The sequence below is a fragment of the Octopus bimaculoides genome, chromosome 19 (genome assembly GCF_046866305.1).
Source record: "Octopus bimaculoides isolate indiv1 chromosome 19, ASM4686630v1, whole genome shotgun sequence".
Classification (NCBI taxonomy): domain Eukaryota; kingdom Metazoa; phylum Mollusca; class Cephalopoda; order Octopoda; family Octopodidae; genus Octopus; species Octopus bimaculoides.
In genome coordinates this window covers 7051579-7076020 of record NC_142946.1, presented here as the reverse complement: position 1 = coordinate 7076020, position 24442 = coordinate 7051579, and the positions used below count along the sequence as shown (strand labels likewise).

Below are 24442 nucleotides of genomic sequence, written 5' to 3'. Positions count from 1 at the left end.
CCAGTCCTCAGTCAAATCGTCCAACCCATGCTAGCATGGAAAGCAGACGTTAAACGACGATGATGATGCAGTGAGGTAGACCCTTAAAAATACATGTCATGCCAAAATATATGTAGAAATGCATTAATAAAAATAGAAAATCTCCATCCATAAAATATTTCTCCTTATATGTATGTGTGTGTGTATATATATATATATATATATATATATATATATATATATAGTTTAGGTGTGCTCTGTTAAGAATGTATAAAAGTACAAATAGAGCTCGTTCACCCTTAGAATTTCCAAAGAAGAAGCCATGGGTGTTGTAGCATGGAAATCAAAATTTTGCTTACGGGGACAGCAACTGAGTATCGCCCGAGGAGATACATATAGATCTTCTTATACAGGTAAATCGTTAAATAATTTAATTTAAACTTTAAATCCTGTATATACGAGGATCTGTATGTATCGAAACAATTGTAGCAATTAAAAAGCTGCCTAACCATACTTACTCTTCCTTTTGACTCTTTTTTACTTTTTATATATATATATATATATATATATATATCTTAGTTCCTGGCAGGGTATTTCCAATGCAGTACTCAACTCAAGTTCTGGGCTATTAACACTGTTGGATTCCAGACTAATACTAACGTTCTTCAAGTGTAGGAAATCCTGATTTCACAATGGCAAAACTGTTGTGTGGGTGAAGTGAAGAGTAAATTATAATCCAAATAATAAGAAGACAAAGAAAATATTTTAACACATCTTTAATGATTCATTACAATTGTTTCTGCACCAATTCTGCTTGTAACAGCAGTTTACACAAAAATTTGAAGTGAAAATTTATGTAATATTAGCAGTTTTAGACATTAGAGTGGCACTTCATCAGATTTGCATCAAAGTTGCACTCTTCTACAACAAATGGTAAGTATAAAGTAACACATAATGGAAACATATCCACTCTTTTTATCCGAAGTATGATGATGATGATGATGATGATTGTTGCTCATTTGTTATCTTCTTCGGTAGATAAGCTCAGCATATAAACATTAGTACAAACATTAACCAAAGGAGATTACAAGTTGCCAATGGATTCTCTGAGACCTTATTCAGCATGAAAGAAAGAACAGTTAAATCTCTTTGAAATTGGATAATGTAATTCTGCATTTGGCTGTCCATCTGAACAGCTGAGGGAATTGGTGCCACGTGCCCTACATACACTGGTGTAACCTCTGCATTTGTGGCAAGTTACACAGGGCAAAGGTGGTGTCTCTAAGTGTTGGTGGGTAACCACGTTAGAGCTGACATTGTATATGGAGTGACTCTTAACATGAAATTCACACTTAAGCACTAATGCCAACCCAAATAACTGTGAAAAGGATGACACTCTCAGCCCATCATTGGATGCTGGTAACAGATCTCCTGCTCCCAGCAGGTGGCCCTCAACGAGTAATGGAGCGCAAGACCAAACTCTACTCAGTTGTCATCCTTTTACTGGTCACAATATACAACAGGAGACAAATGCAAGTAGCCTGTCGATATGAACAAAGGGGTAATTAAATACCATGAATATGACTTACTGTCTGGAGAATTAGAACTCTGGAACGTGGTAGAACTTGTTACAATAATGTCAACTATAAAATAACACACTTAAGGGACACAGCTAGTCTTTCCATTTGACTTGGAATATGATAAATGTTGTGAGCACAAATGTCAACAGCTGGCAAGGGCAAATGGAGTGCCGTGGCATGGACATGTGTTGAGGAGAAATGAGGATCGGGTTCTGAAGAGAGTGCTTGAGTTTAAAGCGAGGGTGACCAAAGAATAAGTGGAGAAGACTGGGAGGGTTGGCTTGAGGAGGGAGGACACCAAAAACTGGGCAAGGTGAGGTGAGAGCAACATAGATCTAGCTACCCCTGTCAATGGGGACAAACCCGGATTTAAAATACTGGAGTTCATTCAAAGATATACATAGGAATGACATTTCTACACTTTTTATCAGAACTGACTCGATACAAGAGGATTACAAGTTGGCACTGGATTCTCTGAGAACTCATTCAGAATGAAAGGAAGACCAGTTACATTGCTTTCAAATTGCACCTAGCATCTAGGAGAAACTGCATATCAGGCAATCTGATTCTGCATTCGGTTATCCATGTGAGCCACTTAGGGAATTTTAAATACTCATACCCTGCATAGGCCAGTGTAGCCTCTGCATCTGTGGGAGACCTGTGGCCAGTTACACAAGGTGAACTTCATGTCTCTATATGTTGACCGGTAACCATGTTAGAACAGGAATTGTATTTGAGGTGACCCATCACATGAAAATATTAATTAAACATATTCCAGGAACAAAGTCTGTAGAAAATCATTCCCATTCCTGGCAATGATGATAACTAATACTAACCCAAAAAAACAGCATGAACAGGAAGACCCTCCACTGGATGTCCAAGACATCAGGTCACCTGGTAATGGAGTGGAAGACCGGACTCCACCCAGTCGTCGTCTTTTCACTAACTGTAATATAAAAGAACATGCTTGCGAATGCAAGTGGCCTGTCAATATAAGCAAAAAGGCATTTCAGTGCCACTTAACAAGACTTACAGTCTGAAGATATAAGACATGAGAATGTCTATTTCAATGTGGTAGAACTTGTTACAACACAAGCAACCTTAAAGTTACACACAGTGGAAATAATTCCACCCTTTTAATCCAAAGCTTCTTGATAAAAGATCTGACTTTGAATATAACCGATCTTGTTACCACAATGGTAATAATTACATATTGGAAGCCAGGAATTCACATCCACTTTTTTCATCCTAAATCATTCTCATTCCTGGCAATGATGATAACTAGTACTAACCCAAGAAACAGCATGAACAGGACAACTCTCCCCTGAATGTCCAAAACACTGGGTCTCCTGCACGCAGAATCGGGCCTTTCACAGGGTAATGGAGTGGAAGACCAGACTCCGCCCGGTCATGACCCTTTTGCTCGTCCAAATACACAATATGCCTGCAAATGCAGGTGGCCTGTTGATGTAAGCAAAAACGCATTTAAGAAGACTTACAGTCTGGAGAAATAGAGACATGAGAATGTCTATTTCTAAAGTAACACAAAGTGGAAACATTCTACTTTGAATATAATAGACCTTGTTAACAAAATGATGATAAATATACAATAGAAGCATGGGAATCATTTCCACTTTCTTCATCTGAAATATCTAAACAGAAGATTCAACAATGGCAGCGACAACGTAATACAAAATGGTAACCTGTTCACACTTTTTATCCAAAATGTGGACGACGACCTCGGGGCGAACCTGGGCATCGACGAGGAATACCTGACCCGCATGTTCAAGACGACTTTCAGGCTGGAACCTATGGACAACTTCCAGAGATCCCTGGCCTGGCAGTGCTACCGAGGGGCGCTACCCGTTCGGGATAAGCTCCACCGACACGGCTCGAGAAATACGGGGCCGATGACGATGATGACCATAATGATTGTTGCTGAGTTATAATCTTCTGTCAATAGAACCAAAACAGCCTTTTAAGTGCTATTTAACAAGTCTTGGAGTCTGGAGAAACAGACAGGTCAGACCTTTGGACGTGGTAAAACATGTTACAAAAAAGGCAACTTAAAAGTAATGCAAATCGGAAGTGTTTCAACTCTTTTAATTCAAAATATGATGATAATCATGAGGATTGTTGCTGAACTGTAATCTTCTTCAATGGATAAGTTCAGCATATGAACATTAACCGAAGATTACAAGCTGCTAAGGGATTGTCTCAGAACTCACTCGGCATGAAACAAAGAGCAGTTAAATCTCTTTCAAATCGCACCTAACATCTATATAGAATGGACACCACATAACATAATACTGCATTTGCCCTTCATATGAACAGTGCAGGGAATTGGGGTCGCCCATGCCCAGCATATGCCAGCACAAACTCAGCATCTCTGGCACTCCTGTAGCATGTAACAGAGGGAAAACTTTGCGTACCAAAGTGCTGGCTAGAAGAAAGTGCACATCAGACAATATGATTCTGCATATGGCTATCCATGTGCACCACTAAGGGAATTTGTGGTACTCATACCCTGCATAGGCCAGTGTAGCCTCTGCATCTGTGGGAGACCTGTGGCCAGTTACACAAAGCAAACTTCATGTCTCTATATGTTGACCGGTAACCATGTTAGAACAGGAATTGTATTTGAGGTGACCCATCACATGAAAATATTAATTAAACATATTCCAGGAACAAAGTCTGTAGAAAATCATTCCCATTCCTGGCAATGATGATAACTAATACTAACCCAAAAAAACAGCATGAACAGGAAGACCCTCCACTGGATGTCCAAGACATCAGGTCACCTGGTAATGGAGTGGAAGACCGGACTCCACCCAGTCGTCGTCTTTTCACTAACTGTAATATAAAAAAACGTGCTTGCGAATGCAAGTGGCCTGTCAATATAAGCAAAAAGGCATTTCAGTGCCACTTAACAAGACTTACAGTCTGAAGATATAAGACATGAGAATGTCTATTTCAATGTGGTAGAACTTGTTACAATACAAGCAACCTTAAAATTACACACAGTGGAAATAATTCCACCCTTTTAATCCAAAACTTCTTGATAAAAGATCTGACTTTGAATATAAAAGATCTTGTTACCACAATGGTAATAATTACATATTGGAAGCCAGGAATTCACGTCCACTTTTTTCATCCTAAATATCTCGACAGAAGAATAAACTATAAATATGATAAATCTTACCATAATGGCAACTATGAAATAACACAGAGTGGGAACATATCCTCTCTTTTTATTCAAAATGTGATGATGATGATGCTGACTGCGATATTGTTGCCGAGTTGTAATCTTCTGTCGATATAACCAAAAAGGTATTTAAGTGCCATTTAACAAGACTTCGAGTCTGGAGCAACAGACATCGGAACTTTGAATGCGGTAGAACTTGTTACAACAATATCAACTATAAAGTAACACAATTAGGGGACATCCATTCTTTTTATCCGAAGCATCCTGGCAGATTTGACTCTGGATATAAAGGATCTTGTTACCACAATGGCAAAAGTTATGAAGTTAGGCAGAAGGGAAACATTTCCACTTTTTTTTATCTGAAGAGTCTTGACAGAACTGTGTCAACAGAAGGTATGACTTGTAATATGATAGGTCTTATTATAACAATGGCAGGTGATAGTTCTTGCTATCACAATGGCAATAATTGTGAAATTAGACACACTGGTAACATTTGCATGTTTTTTCCGAAGGTGTCTCAACAGAAGATTCTACTTTGAACATGAGAGATCTTTTACAACAATGGCAACTATAAAGTTACACATACAGGTAACTTTTTCACTCTTTTTATCTGAAGTATGATGGCGATTGTTGCCCACTTGTATTCTTCTTCGGTGGATAAGCTCAGCACATGAACAATAGTACGAACATTAACCAAAGATTACAACTTACCAATAGATTGTCTGAGACCTCAACTCCGAATCTCTTTCAAGTCATACCTAACATCTACAAAAACGGACACATCAGATGTCGTTCTGTATTTGGCTGTCCATATGAACACCTCAGGGAATTGGTGACATCCATGCCCTGCATAGGCCAGTGAAACTTCAGCATCTGTGGGAGACTTGTAGCAAGTTATACAGGGCACCCAACGGAACGCAAGACCAGACTCCACCCGGTCATGGACCTTTTACCGGTCAAAATACGTAACATGCTCGCAAATGCAAGTGGTCAGTCAATATAAACGAAAACACATTTAAGTGTCATTTAACAAGACTCACTCACAGTCAGGAGAAATAGATACCAGAATGTCTATTTCAATGTGGTAGAACTTGTTACAACACAAGCAACTTTAAAGTAACGCGAAGAGGAAACACTTCTACTCTTTTAATCCAAAGCTTCTTGATAAAACATTCTACTTTGAATATAATACATCTTGTTCCCACAATGGCAATAGTTATGAAATTAGGCACATGGGAAATATTTCCAAATTTTTTATCCAAACTGTCTTGACAGAAGATTCAAATGTGATAGGTGTTTACTACAATGGCAACTGCAAAGTAACACAAAATGGTAACATAATAACTCTTTCTATTCGAAATATAATGATGATTGTTGCAGAGATATAATTTTTTTTCGGTGGATAAGCTCAGCATATGAAAATTAGTATGAACATTAACCAAAGAAGTTTACAAGTTACCAATGGATTCTCTTAAAACTCATTCAGCATGAAAGAAAGAGAAGCTAAATCTCTTTGAAATCACACTTACCATCTAAGAGAAGGGAGACGTTGGCTAACATAATTCTATATTTGGCTGCCTGTATGAACATCTCAGGGAATTGGTGCCACCAATGCCCTGCATATTTTGGTGTAACGTCTACATCTGTAGGAATCCTGTGGCAAGTGTGATCATGACCATATTTGCTGCTGGACTGTAATCTTCGGTGAATAAACTCAGCATAAGAACATTAGTAGGAAGATTAACTGAAGAAGACTAGAAGTTACAAATGGCTTCTCCGAGAACACATTTGGCATGAAAGAAAGTGCAAATAAATCTCTTTCAAATTGCACATGACATCCAAAGTGTCTTAGACAGAAGATTCAACCGTGAGTACGATAGGTCTTGTTAGCACAAAGGCATGTGATAGATGTTGCTATCATAATGGCAATAATTATGAAGTTAGGCAGACTGATAACATTTCTACTTTTATTATCCAAATGCAAGTGGCCTATCACTTTAAACAAAAAAGCAATTCAGTGCCATTTAACAAAACTCTGAGTCTGGAACAATAGACATCAGAGCTTTGAAGGTGGTAGAACTTGTTACAACAAAGGCAATTATAAAGTTACGCAGAGTGAAAACATTTCCACTCTTTTCATCCAAAGACTCCTTGACAGAAGATTCCACTTTGAATATAATAGATCCTGTTGCAACAATTATGAAGTTAGACACACGAGTAATGTTTCCACAAAGTAGGCATGGCATATTTACACAAATATGCCCATTGCTTTACCAGAAGTAATTCTATTATATATCTACATCAGCAAAAGTCTGATTCTTTGAGTCTTTTTATCCAAAGTGCCTTAGACAGAAGATTCAACCTTGAATACGATAGGTCTTGTTAGCACAATGGTATGTGATAGATGTTGCTATTATAATGGCAATAATTATGAAATTAGGCAGACTGATAACATTTCTACTTTTATTATCCAAAGTGTCTCAGAGGAAGATTCTACTTTGAACATTAAAGAACTTTTACCACAATGGCAACTATAAAGTTACTCATACGGATAATATTTCGACTCTTTTTGTCCAAATTGTGATGATGATGATGATGGCTTTTGCTAAGTCGTCATCATCTTCGGTGGACAGGCTCAGCATATGAACATTAGTACGAGCATTAACCAAACAATATTACAAGTTACTACTGAATTCTCTGAGAATCCACTGGGCATGAAAGAAAGTGCAGTTAAATCTCTTTCAAATCGCGCATGACATACAAAAGGAAGGACACATCAGATCATGTCATTCTGTATGTGGTTGTTCATGTGAACAACCTAATGGAATTGGTGTCAGCCATGCTCTACTTAGGCCAGTGTAACTTCTGCATCTGTGGGAGTCCTGTGGTAAATTACACAGGCAGGGATTTGCATCCTTATTCCTTGGCTGGTACTGTATCTGGGGTGAGCCTTTGCATGAAAATCTCCATTAAGCACACTCAAGGAACAAAGCCTGTAGAAAATCATTCTTATTCATTGCAACGATGATAACTAATACAAAGGCAGGCGCAGTTCCTTCCCCTGACGTTAGCTGTTTAAACAGCTTGCCACTAGGTGGCAGAGCATGTAGCTCTGAGGTTCCCGCTCTTAGCAATTTCTCTTTGTCACAGTGACAGAAGTATGCAAGGACGGGACCTCTTTGGCCCTTACATAATGCATACAAGAACCTAATACACATTAAGCGGCTTTGTACAGTGTTCTTTCTTCAAACGACATCTATTGCAGCTTTCTGAATGGAATTGTGATTGGATGGTTTCACCACGTAAGACTTCGACCATCTTAAACTAACACAAATGACACTGTGAAAGGTATTACACCATTTCCTCACCCCTGGTTGTCTGAGACAATGGATCTCCTGCACCCAACAATGAGGCAGGACGGCAATGTAGTGAAAGACCAAACTCCACCCGGTCGTGGTCCTTTTACTAGTTATAATACACAACATGCTCGAAAATATATGTGGCCTATCACTTTAAACAAAAAAGCAATTCAGTGCCAGTTAACAAAACTCTGAGTCTGGAACAATAGACATCAGAGCTTTGAAGGTGGTAGAACTTGTTACAACAAAGGCAATTATAAAGTTACGCAGAGTGAAAACATTTCCACTCTTTTCATCCAAAGACTCCTTGACAGAAGATTCCACTTTGAATATAATAGATCCTGTTGCAACAATTATGAAGTTAGACACACGAGTAATGTTTCCACAAAGTAGGCACGGCATATTTACACAAATATTCCCATTGCTTTACCAGAAGTAATTCTATTATATATCTACATCAGCAAAAGTCTGATTCTTTGAGTCTTTTTATCCAAAGTGTCTTAGACAGAAGATTCAACCTTGAATACGATAGGTCTTGTTAGCACAATGGTATGTGATAGATGTTGCTATTATAATGGCAATAATTATGAAATTAGGCAGACTGATAACATTTCTACTTTTATTATCCAAAGTGTCTTAGAGGAAGATTCTACTTTGAACATTAAAGAACTTTTACCACAATGGCAACTATAAAGTTACTCATACGGATAATATTTCGACTCTTTTTGTCCAAATTGTGATGATGATGATGATGGCTTTTGCTAAGTCGTCATCATCTTCGGTGGACAGGCTCAGCATATGAACATTAGTACGAGCATTAACCAAACAATATGACAAGTTACTACTGAATTCTCTGAGAATCCACTGGGCATGAAAGAAAGTGCAGTTAAATCTCTTTCAAATCGCACATGACATACAAAAGGAAGGACACATCAGATCATGTCATTCTGTATGTGGTTGTTCATGTGAACAACCTAATGGAATTGGTGTCAGCCATGCTCTACTTAGGCCAGTGTAACTTCTGCATCTGTGGGAGTCCTGTGGTAAATTATACAGGCAGGGATTTGCATCCCTAATCCTTGGCCGGTCACCTTGTTAGGGCTGGTATTGCATTTGGGATTACTCTTTACAACTCTGAGCACACATAGGTGAAACTCAGAGTAGCAAGAGACCAACTCAATCAAAATAAAAATATTATAAATCTCTGCCTTAGTGTTGAGAACTCTTTCTTCTGACAGTCAATTCTAAATGTGTTCATCATATATTCAGATAATATACTCCCTCTACTAACAGTTATATGGGTACATCTTCTCCTTGACTTATGGCCCCTTAGACAACTCATATACGTAGTCAATATTGAGGATGTAATATCCTTGTTAGGGATTTGGAAATCCAGATATCAACTGGTGTTATCGAGAGAAAATTCCACAATATATAGGGATAAACCGTCCAATATTGTATTATATTAAAATAAGGAAATGGAGAAAAAATATGCTTATTTTTTACAATTATTTTGATCCTTTAATCATTGTGTGATATGTTTTCATCGTAATACAATAAGTCTCCACTATATTTCTTTTCCATTTTCTTATAATTAACACAATACTATATTATAATTTTGCATGTATGCATATATATATATATATATATATAAATACATATATTAATAAATATTTATATCATAATACTGCATGTGTGTGTATGTATATATATATATATATATATAGTTTTAGGGAAAAGAACTAAGTTTCATGAACTCATCGATGAAAATCCACTGTCACATATAGAAAAATTAGTAAGTAAAAGCACAATAAATGTGACAGTTGATTTTCATCGATGAGTTCATGAAACTTGGTTCTTTTCCCTAAAACTATATATGTATATTTTATACTGTGAGACTTAATTTAATTTTAATTTTTAATAAATTGAATTTAATTGAGTTTTTACCTGTAAATTTGGATTTTTATCCCTAAAATTATCATTATTATACATATATATATATAGAGAGAGAGAGAGATACATATGCATATATATATATTAGTAAATATCTATATTATAATTTTGCAATTGTGCATATGTATATTAATAAATATTTCTATTATAATTCTGCAAGAATATATATATATATTAATACAAATATGGACAAAAGAAATTGTCTATCAAAAGTGTCACAAAAATAAAAAATTTTCTACAATTTGCATTCAAAAAAAAAAAAAAAAAAAAAAAAAAGAAAAATCAAAATTACAAAACTATTTAAATGTTCACTGGGTGCTGTTCCTTTCCGTTCCGCAGAGAATCCAATGTATGAAGTAGTCTATGGATAGATTTTATTCTTCCTCCTTTCGTTGTTGGTGACGTGCATTCTTTGATGAGGAATCTCATATCCCAGTCATCTAAGGCCGCGTGCGACATGTCGTGAAGGAGGCCACCCTTCATGGCAGGATCTGTAGCATGCTCTGACAGTACGTGGCGACACGCTAAGTAGATGTTCCAGTCTGAGCTGAGATGGTTGCACAGCTCGTTGGTAGGGGTGGGTGGGCAGAAATTCTCGCATTCGGTGAATATCGCTTCGAATGTCTTTGGTTTCCCTGTGTTTGCAACTAAATGAAATCAATGAAAAAAACCTTTTTTCTAATTTACAAAACAACAATCAAAAAATAAAAAAAAATATAACACAACTAATTAACTATAAAATCACATTAGCTTCTTTTCTTTTACTTGTTTCAGTCATTGGACTATGGCCAAGCTGGGGCATTGCCTTGAAGGGTTTTAGTCAAACAAAGCAACTCTAGTACTTATGTTTTTATAACTCTGGACTCCTTTGCTGAACTGCTAAGTCACAAGAGTAAACAAACCAACACCATTGTCAAGCAGTGTGAGGACAAATATAGGGGGCGCTGTGAAGAATTCCCAATCAATTTTTAGGAAAGGGCATGAAAATACAAAAGTTCTTTAGGATTGGATTAAATATTTTGATAAGATTATTTCTGCAGATATTCGATACAAATTATAGCCAACACTGATTTTTGTTACAAAGTTTCGTATCAAGACATCAGATGTAAACAAACGATGAGATCGAAGACAAAAATGGGTAATGAGTGTATAAGCAATGTGTTCAGAGGCTAGAATGGGTTAGATGGGTGCTGATGAAGGGGCAAAAACACCCAAAATATGGCAAGTACACTCATTCCCCATTTTTGTTTGATCTCATTGTTTGTTTACATCTGATGTCTCGATACGAAATGTAGCGAAATATCAGTGCTGGCTATAGTTTCTATAGGATATCTGTAGAAATATCATCATCATCATCATCATCATCATCCAGTGTTTTAAATCCAGGTTTTGTGCTTGTTAATGGGGGTAGCCGGATCAACCTCAATACCACAGCAACCGAGGTAGGCAGGTGCAGCCCATGCTCCCTTGCTATCATGAGGCTTTTTTGGAGCTGGATTTTCTACGGGGAGCAGGCCCTTGCTTACCCCCAACTTCAGTTTCTAGACACGAGTGGCCCCAAGACCAAAGCCTCTACCACAATTTTTGTGGTGGAAAACTAGCTCAGGAAAGTAGGAACGCTATTCCCTGAGACCCCTTTCGGAGCCCCTTATCAAAATAATGGCCTATCATAACACCAACATCTCCAAGGGTGTAGTGAGTGCCTTTTGTGTGTCACCGGTACTGGCCACAACTGTGATCTCACTTGGCTTAACATGTCTTCTCAAGCACAGCAAATCGCCAAAGGTCTCCATCTCTCGTCATCACCTCCATGAGAAGCAACATCCAAAAATTATACGCCACCACCTCATCCCATGTCTTCCTGGGACAAGGTAGTGAAGCATGATCTTCGGATGTTGAGTCACACGGAGGCTACTAAATCCAGTCACAACACTTTGGTTGGCCTACAGCTGTAATAGAAGACAATTATCCAAGGTCCCATGTAATGGGACTGAACCACATGGCTGAAAAGCAAGCTTCTCAACCACGAAGCTACACCTGTACCTAACAAGAGACAGAAAAATACCAACAAAAAGAAATGCAAAAACAAGACTTAAAAATGGTCCACTTACCTTCTTTGTACTCTTCTTTATCTACAACTATGATATTTTTCAGGTCCACAAATTTCACGTGTCCGTTTTGATCGACTACAAAATCACTGGGCTTCAAACTTGTCCAATATAAAGAAAAATTAGATGGATTTTCTGCGAGGAAATTAGCAATTTTCATCACTTGGTAGGCCAGGTCATACTGTAAGGCAATACATAACAAGTAGAGAGAATATAATACAAATACAATTGTGTATATAAATATGAAAATGATAAGAAGCAGTACAAAAAGAACAACAACATAGAAATGAAATATTCTATTCCTTTACTTGTTTCAGTCATTTGACTGCGGCCATGCTGGAGCACTGCCTTTAGTCGAACAAACTGACCACAGGACTTATCCTTTGTAAGCCTAGGACTTATTCTATTGGTCTCTTTTATTGAACTGCTAAGTTACAGGGATGTAAACACACCAGCATCGGTTGTCAAGCAATGGTAGGGGGACAAAAACACACACATATGTGTGTGTGACGGGCTTCTTTCAGTTTCCATCTACTAAATCCACTCACAAGGCTTTGGTCGGCCCAAGGTTATAGAAGACACTTTTCCAAGGTGCCACGCAATGGGACTGAACCTGGAACCATGGCCACTCCTGGACCTATTGGGGAGGGAGGTGCAGGGATGGTTGTGTGGTAAGAAATTTGCTTCTCAACCACTTGATTCTGGGTTCAGTCCCACTCTGCAGCACCTTGGGCAAGTGTCTTCTACTGTAACCTTGAGCCAACCAAAGCCCTTGTGAGTGGATTTGGTAGATGGAAACTGAAAGAAGCTCATTGTACATATGTGTGTGTTCGTCCCTTTTTGTCTCCCACTGCTTGACAACCAGTGTTGATGCGTTTGCATCCCCATAAGTTAGCAGTTCGGCAAAAGAAACCGATAGAGCAAGTACCAAGCTCAAAAAAGGTACTGGGCTTGATTCATATCGACTAAGAATTCAAGGCAATGACTGGAACAAGTAAAAGATAACTAAAGCAAGTAGCATTATACCAAGGCACTTCAGAAGGGTAGAGGTAGAACCTGAACCTATGATCAGGTGGTTGATTAGACAGAATCTCAACCTCAGCCACTGCAACTCAATTAGCAATTTGATTTATTCAATTGTTAAAGGAAATATTGATTAATTAAAATAATAATAATGATACGTTAAGCACTAATATATTTTACTTTATAAAACATTTAATTAAAAAACAAACAAACCAAAAAGCAAATCTCAATTACTTACTCGTTTCTTTAGAGATGCCTGATGAAAATTCTGCAAACTTTCGCCACAGTTTTCCAAAAGAACAAAACGTCCACAAGCTCCAATATATGAAGGAAATGGCCACCCTTGAGATGCTGGAAATGTCTGAAAAAAATTTTAAAAGAAACAGTTGTTACTTAAAAGATAAAGTTTTATTATTATTATTATTATTATTATTATTCACACACCATCACCATCTTACTGTCAAGAATTTGGTTCTGTTGAATTTGTGTTAAAACCCCCCCCCCAAAAAAAACATGATTATCCTCATCATATAAAAACCGGTTCCCATGCTGACATAAGTTGGACGGTTTGACAGGAGATGGCCAGCTGGAGAGCTGCTGGGATCCATGTCTGGTTTGGTATGGTTTCTACGACTGGATGCCCTTCCTAATGCTAACCATTCTACAGAATGAACTGGGTGTTTTTATACATGGCACCAACATCCCAAAATAAATATAAAGCATTCATATGAATTGCTTTTGGTGGTGATAAGATCCACATCATATCATCACCTACTGAAAGGTACCTCTTTAAGATCCACACATTGTCATCACCTACTGAAAGGTACCTACTTAACATCCATACCATGTCATCACCTACTGAAAGGTATCTACTTATAACAAAAGAATGCTTCCCGCCAGACATAGAAAGAGACAATGTATGTTACATCACCTGCTGAAAGGACCTACCTTTAACGAAAAATGTAAGTGGACTATAAACAAGTAGACATTTAAAGAGAAAAATATGCTTGGCAATGTAGGGTGGAATTACTAAAGAATCTATTGCTAATTAGGTATGGAATTCACAACATTTATCCAAAATAGCAACCATTGACAAAACAGTATAGAAAGAAAATAAAAGGTGAACCATATAGGTGCAGGAATGGTTATGTGGTAAAAAGCCTGCTTCCCAACCACATGGTTCTGGGTTCAGTCCCACTGCATAGCACTGTGGGCAAGTGTCTTGTACTATGACCTTGAGTTGACCAAAGCCTTGTGAGTGGATTTGATAGATGGAAACTGAAAAAAGCCCATCCTCTGTGTGTATGTGTGAGTTTGTGTTTGTTCCCTACCAATATCTGACAACCAGTGTTGGTGGTTCTACATTCCCACAACTTAGCAGTTCGGTAAAAGGGACCAACAGCATAAGGATCAGGCTTGAAGAAGGATAAGTACAGGGGTATTCCAGCATGGCCACAATTCAATGACTGTAACAAGGAAAAAGATAAATGATATATGTGTGTATCTGTGTTTATTTTTGTTGCTCCCACTGCTCGAGAACTGGTGTTGGTTTGTTTACAGCCCTGTAACTTACTAGTTCAGTGAAAGGGAAGATAGGCTAAGTCCCTAGCTAGGGTTGATATGCTTGACTAAGCCCTTCAAGATGGGGCCCCCAGCATGGTTGTGGTCCAGTGACTAAAAGGAGTAGAACAAATAAAAGACGAAAGATTACCTGTAGCATTAATGGCTCCGAACTAATCATAGCTGTTATCAAAATCTGTATTTTATCAACTGCGTAGAAATATGGTGCCTCGTACGAGTACTTCTCCAGGTAATATTTCAGTAGTCGATCAAGAAGGCGCCGAGATGGACAGTAAAACATATCGTTAACACCTTTCAGATGATCCACTTCCAATTCATGTTGCCGAACTTGAGAGACAAAATCAGCTTTAACAACCACCCTCGCAACGTCACAACCAGGAGTCCTTCGAGCACTACGGCAGATTTTGTCGTCTAAGTCTTTCAACACATCGTCTGCTACTAGTTTTTTTAAAACAACCTCTTTGCCGTTTAATTTGCCGTAATGGAAATTCTTAGAATTTAAATAATCAAAAGACCGAATCTTTGAAAGCATGCCAGTGAAGTGGGCATCACCCCTGAATAGAGCAAGACATATGCTAGAGCCATAACATGCAGGGCATGTATCAGCTTGTATGTAGGTAAATTCACGGAGCCTGTTTGTCACCTGATACCAGAGCATTATTATATACGCAACAAGAAGTGTGAAAGCAAGGAGAACAAAGAGGCATTTAGTTTTCAAAGAAAGACTTTGAAATTTCTGTGATGTCGAAGAGATTGCTGATTTTATGATTGATTTCTTCTTGTGCCGTTGGCGGAGACCATCCTGAGAATGATTCATTCTGCTCTCTCGTTTTCCTGTCGCTTTGTCTCATTTATTGTCAGTTTCCAGAAATGAAACTGTAATCTATCTACAACTCCTGGAAAATGAGAAAAAAAAAACAAAAAACGTGAATTTATAATTTACATTTAGGTATTCTTTACAGGAGGGGGGGGGGGGACACAAAAACAAAAAACATATTAAGATGCAGACATGGTTATGTGGTTACGAAGCTTGCATTGAAACCATATGGTTTTGGGTTCAGTCCCACAGTGCAGCACAGCACTTTGGGCTTACCAATGGCTTGTGAGTGAATTTTTGTAGGTGGAAATTGTGTAGAAGCCCATCATGTATATGCATGAGTGATTGTCTTTTTGTTTGTTCTGCCACACTGCTTAATGACAGGTGGTTTGTTCACATCCCTGTAAATTAGTAGTTCATCAAAAGAAACTGATAAAATAGGCACCAGACTTTTGAGGTGGTGCCCCAGCATGGCCTCAGTCCATGATGATGATGATGATGTTCAGGAACAATAATTTATTGGCATTGTGTATGTATGTGTGTGTGTATATATATATTGTATGTGGTGATTGACGATTTAAAGTTTATTTCTCAGCATTTGGCACAGAAATTTTTCTTTTGCCTTTATAGCCACACACATACACAGTGTACTGTTCATTTTCCGAAAGGTTCACAATTTGAGAGTTGTTAATATTTTATAAACAGTATCTTGTCTGAGACAAACTAATTCAACTTTATGTCAAGAGAAAAGATATCCGACTTAACTTAGATGAAGCTGTTGCCATCTTATTGCAGCAACCTTCAGGTTTGTCATCAAAATGGCTATAAGTAGTATGAGATTTTTTTGAGAAAAATGTTACTTGAATGAGCCATTTGCATGGAAGAGGTTGTAACTCAGTAATTTAACCGTTTTGTTACATTTCTGTTGAGATGCTCTGTGTTTCTTTCAATTAATTTTAAATATAACAAAGGATTTAGCAAAAAATAACTTAGTTATCATTAAGCTAGTGTTAGGAACAAAAATTGTGACTAAGGTTTGGTGAGAGATTTCAATTCAGAACTTTTATAAACAAGACATTTGTACTACAGAGCCAGAGGTGATTCCAGCTGGGTCGGTATCAAAAGAGTTAAAATGTATGTTCTGTTCCTTGGATTGTCAGTATTCATTTATAAGCTAAAAGAATTATCTTCTTAAACAGAGTGAAAAATACTTTGCTAGCATATTATGTCAAATTAAGTGATTACATTTATTGGTGGTTCATGTGTTGGTCTGGGTGATTCAGATGTCTACATACAATACCTAGTGTTAGTGGTCAATTGATATAGCTACAATTGTAAGTAACTCAAGTGTAGATGTGTGCATAATGCATGAGCCTTGAGCAGGTTAAGTGTGGAAATGGAGGACTGCCCTGGAGAATTGTTAGTCATCTCAGCATAGTAGACATCATCTCATTGGATAAATTAAACTAGTTTTGATGTACACATCTAATGAAAATATCAGTTCCAGAATTTAAATAGCTGTTTGGCTCTTCAAATTTAACAGAATGTGTGCTCTCTCTGTTATACAAAGGCTACATTTCTTTGATCCATTTACATGTGGTTTTGACCTCTTGAGAATTCTTCATTTGAAGTTGTAAGTAGTGTTGTCCTTCATTTTCCAGATGTGGGTTGCTATTTTTATTGTCAGAGTGGCTGAATGATGACTTGTGATTATGAAATCTTTTCTTGAATTCACCCTCACACATACCAACATACATTTTCTTAGCAATCATTGAATTTGGTAACCAATGGGTGACTTCAATTTCATATATTACTGATCTGACATTGCATGCCTGATCTAGTGGATACAGGTACTACATTTCTACAAGTGTGGGCTGGAATAGCCTGTTGGGTGAATCTATTTATTCATGTTAGGACTGTAATCATAACTGACCTTCACAGAAAGCCTATCAAAATTTTTCTATATTAATGGCCTTCTGGGAATTATATTTCTAGTAGGGCCTAGAAACTATATTTTTTACATTGGTCCTAACATTTAAAAAGAAAGGTAGAGCACACCTTAACATTTTCCCGTCGTATGTATTTATATGTGTGTGTGTGTCCCCAACATCGCTTGACAACCGATGCTGGTGTGTTTACGTCCCCATAACTTAGCGGTTCGACAAAAGTGCCCGATAGAATAAGCACTAGGCTTACAAAGAATAAGTCCTGGGGTCGATTTACTCGACTAAAGGCGGTGCTCCACCATGGCTGCAGTCAAATAAATGACTGAAACAAGTGAAAGAATATACCCTCAGACCTTCAAGCCGGCTATCCACATGCTAGAAATAACAGCCAAATCTCACAAAACTGCGATAACATGAAATTTTGAAAATGCAATTTTTGAAATTTTTTTTTTTCAGAATCGGATCCTCCATAACTATTTCGGTACTACTAAAGCAGCGCGGATCGAACGCGCAGTCGCACGTCCGCGCTAGCTAGTCTGGAGTGGTTGATTCTAACCCTAACCCTATCCCTAACCCGCGTGTGCAAATGAATACGTGTTTAGGGTTAGGGTTAGGATCGACCACTCACGACGCGCGACTGCGCGTTCGGGTCCGCGCTGCTTTAGTAGTACCAACTATTTCTGTGTACTTTCTCTGTTTATTCGGATAAGCTGTAGAAATTGTTGCGCGCGCGTACACACAAACATTTAACTGTTATTTTTAGCATATCGAATTTTCTGGTGAGGGCTTCACATGCGTGACCTTTTGATGGTTCACTATATATCTACGCATGCGCAAACGGACAAAACAGCCGTTCATTTTCACTTTTAGACAGCGGAATGAGGTGGTGAGGGGGGTGGACAATTTTGGAATTTTTCATAAAAAATTTGAAATTAAAATGTTATTTTCCCTACATTCTTAATCTCCGTGCCTTTCCAGGCAGATTGAAAAAAAGAAAATTCGATAAACGTTAAAGAGTGGCTGTGCGGTAAGTAGCTTGCTTACCAACTACATGGTTCCGGGTTCAGTCCCACTGCGTGGCACCTTGGGCAAGTGCCTTCTACTATAGCCTCCGGCCGACCAAAGCCCTGTGAGTGGATTTGGTAGACGGAAACTGAAAGAAGCCCGTCGTATATATGTATATGTGTGTGTGTTTGTCCCACCCCCAACATCGCTTGACAACCGATGCTGGTGTGTTTACGTCCCTGTAACTTAGCAGTTCGGCAAAGTGACCGATAGAATAAGTACTAGGCTTACAAAAGATAAGTCCTGGGGTCGATTTCCTCGACTAAAAGCGGTGCTCCAGCATGGCTGCAGTCAAATGACTGAAACAAGTAAAAGAGAGTATTAAAAAAAAGGGGGTGGGGCATAAAAATTTTTGAAAACGTGTTTTTTTGCATATTCGGAATCTCCGTCATCGTTAACATAGGAAAAAAAATTGGAGAGGTCGGTTATGGGACGAGGGGGTTGACTGTGCGCCATGTCCGCCCGAGAATTTGTACTCGGTCTGAGACGGCTGCTTCGCGAGGGGCGGCAGGTGCAACGTGTTGCTGTTGACGTGTTGATGGTTGTTGTCCCCATCGATCAAAAATCGCTTTTCAGCCACTTTCGCTAACTGCCTTGGGTCTTTGATCTCGGTCGGCGTTATGAGGGCATGGACCTGGGGTGGTTATTTCCGAAGGAATATCTCCCTAAATACAAAAAAAAAAAATAATAAATAAACTCACCATGGTGCATTAATGCCAGCATCCTATCCATAAGCTCGGAAGCTTTGGAATCAACTAAGTCTTTTGCATCCTGTACCTGATTATTGCTTCTTGGTCAATAAGCCAGTCTGTATTTCAAAATGGCGTATTTGTGAGTGGCAGACCGTAGGGTTAGGATGTATATTACCTTTATTGCTGGGTCCTTATCCAGTGCCGCTGTTACATAGGAATACTTTGTGAGGTCCGAGGTGACCGTCCGTATGGTGAATTGTGCTTCAATCTGTGCGAACCATACTTCGGCCCGCTTCAGCCAGAATCGTGATAGTTTCACGGTGATGGTGTGATCGCTCGCCATATTTGCGTTTTGTACTTCGGGGTGAACAGTTATAGCTTGAGCAAGCTATACATAAAAACAATCCGGAACAAGATTGCGTCGAGATATTGTTTATTTCACTTCAATTAGCTACACATTATGAGAGCGAGTACAATCGACCATCTTAAGTACCTGAGATTTCTCTCCCCGCCTAATCTGAAGTCCCTTCTTTCTGTGGACCAGCTCACTAGCAAACCGCAGTGAAGTCCGTGTCTGCAGGTCGTCAATTATCATCCCCTTAACAGTGCCCTACATTTAGTATGTATGTGCACGAGCCCATCATTAAATTTCTTTTTTTGTTTTATCATATCAAATTCCAATATAATCGTAATCTACACACTCTGAAAGATATCTATAGAAAATTTTGTGAAAAAAAATTACCCATTTTTCTGAAAGTTACGGGTAAAGAAAGCCGTTACGTGTAAATTTTCATACACTCCTCGCTCCACCTCCAGAATCCTCCCCCTCCCCCACATAATTTGATATAATTGGAATCTACACCATCCATCTGATGCGCATTTGTAGAAAATGACATTTTAAAATATCCATTTTTTCTGGAAGTTGTGTGGCAACTAAGTCAGGAGCGGGCACATATGTAGGAATACCTATATATAAATAATAAATATTTCAAGGGTAGCAAATTCAAAAGGCCATTCGCCCACTCAGAATAAAAACGTATGTGTACATGGCCAATCAAAAGCGAACACACGCAGAGAAAAAAATAATCGTTATTTTAATATTTAAAGTAAAACAGGTCAACGGAAATTAACTCAAAATGCATCCTTTATTATACATTACGAAAAAACGTTGGGTAGAGATGGACTATATGTAATCTGAACCTTTCCCCCCCTTATTTATTAATTTTTTTTTACGGAATCCCACGTTTTAGGCTATGGAGATTCCGATTCTGAAAAAAAAATTTTTGAATAAATTTCAATTCCCCCCCACCACCAAGCAGGCTATTTACATGCTAGAAATAACAGCCAAATCTCACAAAACTAGTGTTAGGGTTAGGTTTAGGGTTAGGGTTTGAGTTAGGGGGGAAAGGTTCAGATTACATATAGTCCATCTGGACCAAACGTTGAATGTAAAAAAAAAAGTGTCTGTGAAAGAGAAAGAAAGAAATACAGCAAAAGTAAGCAATATAAGCGCAATTAACAGGTATTAGAAGTATTAATTTAAAGCAGAAATTGAATAAGCAAAAAACAAAATCTTCTTTCTTTTATCTTCTGAATCGTTAGTTAAAGAAAATCTGCCAAAGAGAAATATATAACCTGAAATTTTGGGGGAGTGGCCATGTCGATTACATCGACCCCTCAGTGTTCAACTGGTACTTATTTAGGTATTCCATTTAAACTCAGAAGGTGAAGACGGACGAAACGCTGCTAAGCATTTTGTCCGGAGTGATAACGATTCTGCCAGCTCACCACCTTATCAATAATAATAACAACAATAGCAATAATAATAATAATGATAATGATAATTGATCACTAATCACCTTTACAGGATACCTGAAGGTTATAAGTTAGTATATATTTCAACTGTTAACAAAGAAATGGTTAGTAAGTTTAAAATGTTAACGTTGTCATTTTTTTTTTCTTTTTAAATAGTTCCATAATCTTACCCTGAGCATGCTTAATTAACCACAAAAGAAATCATCGACAAAACATGCAGGTGTCAAAAATCAAACATGTTGCTCTGATCACCAAGAGAAGATAACTCTGGTTTACTATTATTAATCAACGTAGTTCACTCTTTAGAATTGGAGGAAATAAAGCTCCAATGAGTAAATTTCATCCATGTTTTGAAATCTGTGATATTTCCTGACTCCGTTCACCTTTGTTACTGAAATACACAGTCAAACCTGGAGTAGATATTACTCCTGACTCACAATACCTCTATCGAGGTTTACCTGGATTGGTAAATACTCCTTTGCTTATATCAGATATTGTTTACATGTTGTAAAGTTTGTTTTTCCCTCTTCGGTTGAAACATGAGTGGACGAGTGAATAACACGATCCCGATCCAGTCGACGGCAGGGGCCGTGACGATTAAGAATGAAAAGGGAGACATCACGATGCAAAAGGTGAAAGTGAATCGGTATGTGACGGGTAAAAGACCTGACTACGCTCCCGATTCTAGCAGCGAGGAAGAAGAAGAGGTTGAGTTCAATTTCGGACCGAAGAAGGTACGTGATGCTCCTAAACCGGTTCTTGTTGATAACAAATCCGAAGATCCTCGTTTGAGACGGTTGAAAGAGAGAACGATTGATGATGATAGCGATGTGGAGGATCGGGTTACGAGACATCGTAGGGAAGTTATTGAGCCAGAAGTTGTCATGGAAGCATCCGAAGATGAAATGGATGACAGGCACCGGCGAGAGGAAGAGGAAAGTAGCGAAGAAGAAGAATTGGATGAAGAAGAAATCGAGAGAAGGAGAGAATTGTTAAGGCAACGGGCCTTACAAAGAAAAGAAGAAGAGGAAGAAGAAGTTATGGACCTTGAAGATGAAAAATCTGAAGGCGAAAGTGATGAAGAATCGTCTGAATATGAGGAATATACCGATTCTGAAGAAGAAACTGGGCCTAGATTAAAGCCTGTTTTCGTTAGAAAGAAAGACAGAATCACGATCCAAGAAAAAGAGAAGGAGGACTTAAAGGCACGCGAACAAGAAATCGAAACGAAACGAATGGTGGAAGAAAGACGACGACAAACGCTAAAGATAATTGAAACAGAGGCAAGAAAAGAATTAGAAGAGACGAAAGAGGAAGATCCGTGTGATGCTGTGGATACGGGTGACGAAAATGATGAAGAAGAATACGAAGCCTGGAAAGTTCGTGAGTTGAAACGCATGAAGCGTGACCGAGAGGAACGAGAAGCTCTGGAGAAAGAAAAGGGTGAGATCGACCGATTACGAAACATGAACGATGAAGAAAGACGATCAGAACAGCGAGCTAATCCTAAGATTATACCCAACAAAGCACCTAAAGGACGATATAAGTTTCTTCAGAAATATTATCATAGGGGTGCGTTTTTCATGGACGAAGAAGATACTGTTTACAAGCGGGACTTTTCAGCACCAACTTTGGAAGATCATTTTGATAAGACTATTCTACCTAAAGTCATGCAGGTGAAGAATTTTGGTCGTTCTGGACGAACCAAATATACGCATTTGGTTGACCAAGACACGACTCAGTTCGATTCTCCTTGGCTGGCCGACACTGCACAAAATCTTAAATTCCATACATCAAAGGGTGGTGGCATGAAACAAGTGTTTGAAAGACCATCGGTCAAAAAACGGAAATAATATTTAAAGACATGACAACTAAGTACAAACTTTTACAAAACACCTGTGACTCAAACAAATTACTTTTACATTCACTTTTTTTTTTTTTTTTTTCTTAAGGGACACAAATTGTTTTCTTTCAAAAGGGGACAAATATTATTTTTGTTGTTAATTTAGAAAAACAATGCAGTGAGCTGGCAGAATTGTTAGCAAGCCGGACAAGATGCTTAGCATCTGTCTTTACATTCTGAGTTCAAGTTCTGCTGAGGTCTACTCTGCCTTTCCTCTTTTCATGTCGATAAAATAAGTACCAACTAACCGCTAGGGTCAATGTAATCAACTTACCCCTTACCATTGCTGGCCTTGTGCCAAATTTTGAAACCATTATTAATTTAAAACATATCAAGGGCAGATAGTTTATTTCTAAATTTCATTTAATATCTAGAAAGTACAGGTACAACTTAGATTTTCCAGAACCTTTAGTTCCAAAACCTTTCCAGATTATGGATTACCAAGGGTGGTCACCTTCTATATTAAATATTAAATTTACCTGAATAACTGAAATACCTGTATATTAGTTAAGATGATACAAGTTCATTAATGTTGTACTATGCAAGGCACTAGTAAACTAATCTGGTGGGAATTTGAAGTACCTGCTCGTTAATTAGAGCAGGTTATAAGAGGTTTCTGGAAAGTTGTACCTGTAATGTCATTAGTTGTCTAATACAGAAACAGTATAGGTTATCTCTTTGTCAACATTATTTTAAAATACTTTGATGTGTCATTAAGTAAATAACAACTGCAAGAAAATGTTTTATATGTTTATTAACAAAGATATATAAGATAGTAAGTCTTTTAATTTTCCGAACTCTTAGTTGTACCCCAGACATTCTATATCAAAAACTTTGGCATCAACAAATTTTCATACAAAAAAAAAAATCATTATTTAATTTTTTTTATATATATATATATATATTCATCATTTGTCATCATAAGCAATAAACAGTCTTTTGATTTTTCTAAAATACATTGTATTTTAAAAAATAGGCATTCATTTTATTTTATTTTAAAAATGTATTTTTACTACATGGCATTATTTAAATTTCTGACAGCAAAAATGGCCACATGGTTCAAAGGGAAACCTATTCATTTTATTGCAGGTCTTTCATTATATGTATATATAAGCATGGCTGTGTGGTAAGAAGCTTGTTTCCCAACCACGTGGTTCCAGGTTCAGTTCCACTGTGTGACACCTTGGGCAGGTGTCTTCTACTATAGCCTTGGGCCGACCAAAGCCTTTATCATGCAAGCCAAAACTTCAAAATCAGTCAACCTATTCCTTGTAAAAGCTGTAAACACATATATATTAGATTTTACCAAACAATACTTGTACACACACACACAAACGCATATATAAATACTCACACGTGTGTGTTTGTGTATACTAGTTGTATGCATATTTATAGACTTATATATATAGATATAAA

General features: G+C 37.9%; 2 protein-coding genes across 5 annotated transcripts; one reads left to right on the top strand and one right to left on the bottom strand.

Moving 5' to 3' along the window:
- Positions 1-10037: 10037 nt before the first annotated feature.
- On the bottom strand, positions 10038-21417 carry LOC106873088 (divergent protein kinase domain 2A). Of its 4 annotated transcripts, none has more exons than XM_014920308.3 (5): positions 21294-21417; positions 14919-15684; positions 13446-13568; positions 12188-12365; positions 10038-10723 (listed from the first exon to the last, which is right to left on the bottom strand). In XM_014920308.3, the coding sequence occupies exons 2-5, from the start codon at positions 15603-15605 to the stop codon at positions 10377-10379; spliced, it is 1335 nt and encodes a 444-aa protein (XP_014775794.1). In that variant the 5' UTR covers positions 15606-15684; positions 21294-21417; the 3' UTR covers positions 10038-10376. The 4 variants fall into 4 exon arrangements, with proteins under 4 accessions (XP_014775794.1, XP_014775796.1, XP_014775797.1 ...); XM_014920310.3 differs by having other exon boundaries at positions 10143-10723; positions 21168-21306; XM_014920311.3 differs by lacking the exon at positions 21294-21417 and adding an exon at positions 20944-21078 and having other exon boundaries at positions 10143-10723.
- LOC106873089 (microfibrillar-associated protein 1) lies at positions 21413-23984 on the top strand. The gene has a single exon (XM_014920313.3). The coding sequence runs from the start codon at positions 21663-21665 to the stop codon at positions 22974-22976; it is 1314 nt and encodes a 437-aa protein (XP_014775799.1). The 5' UTR covers positions 21413-21662; the 3' UTR covers positions 22977-23984.
- Positions 23985-24442: the final 458 nt, after the last annotated feature.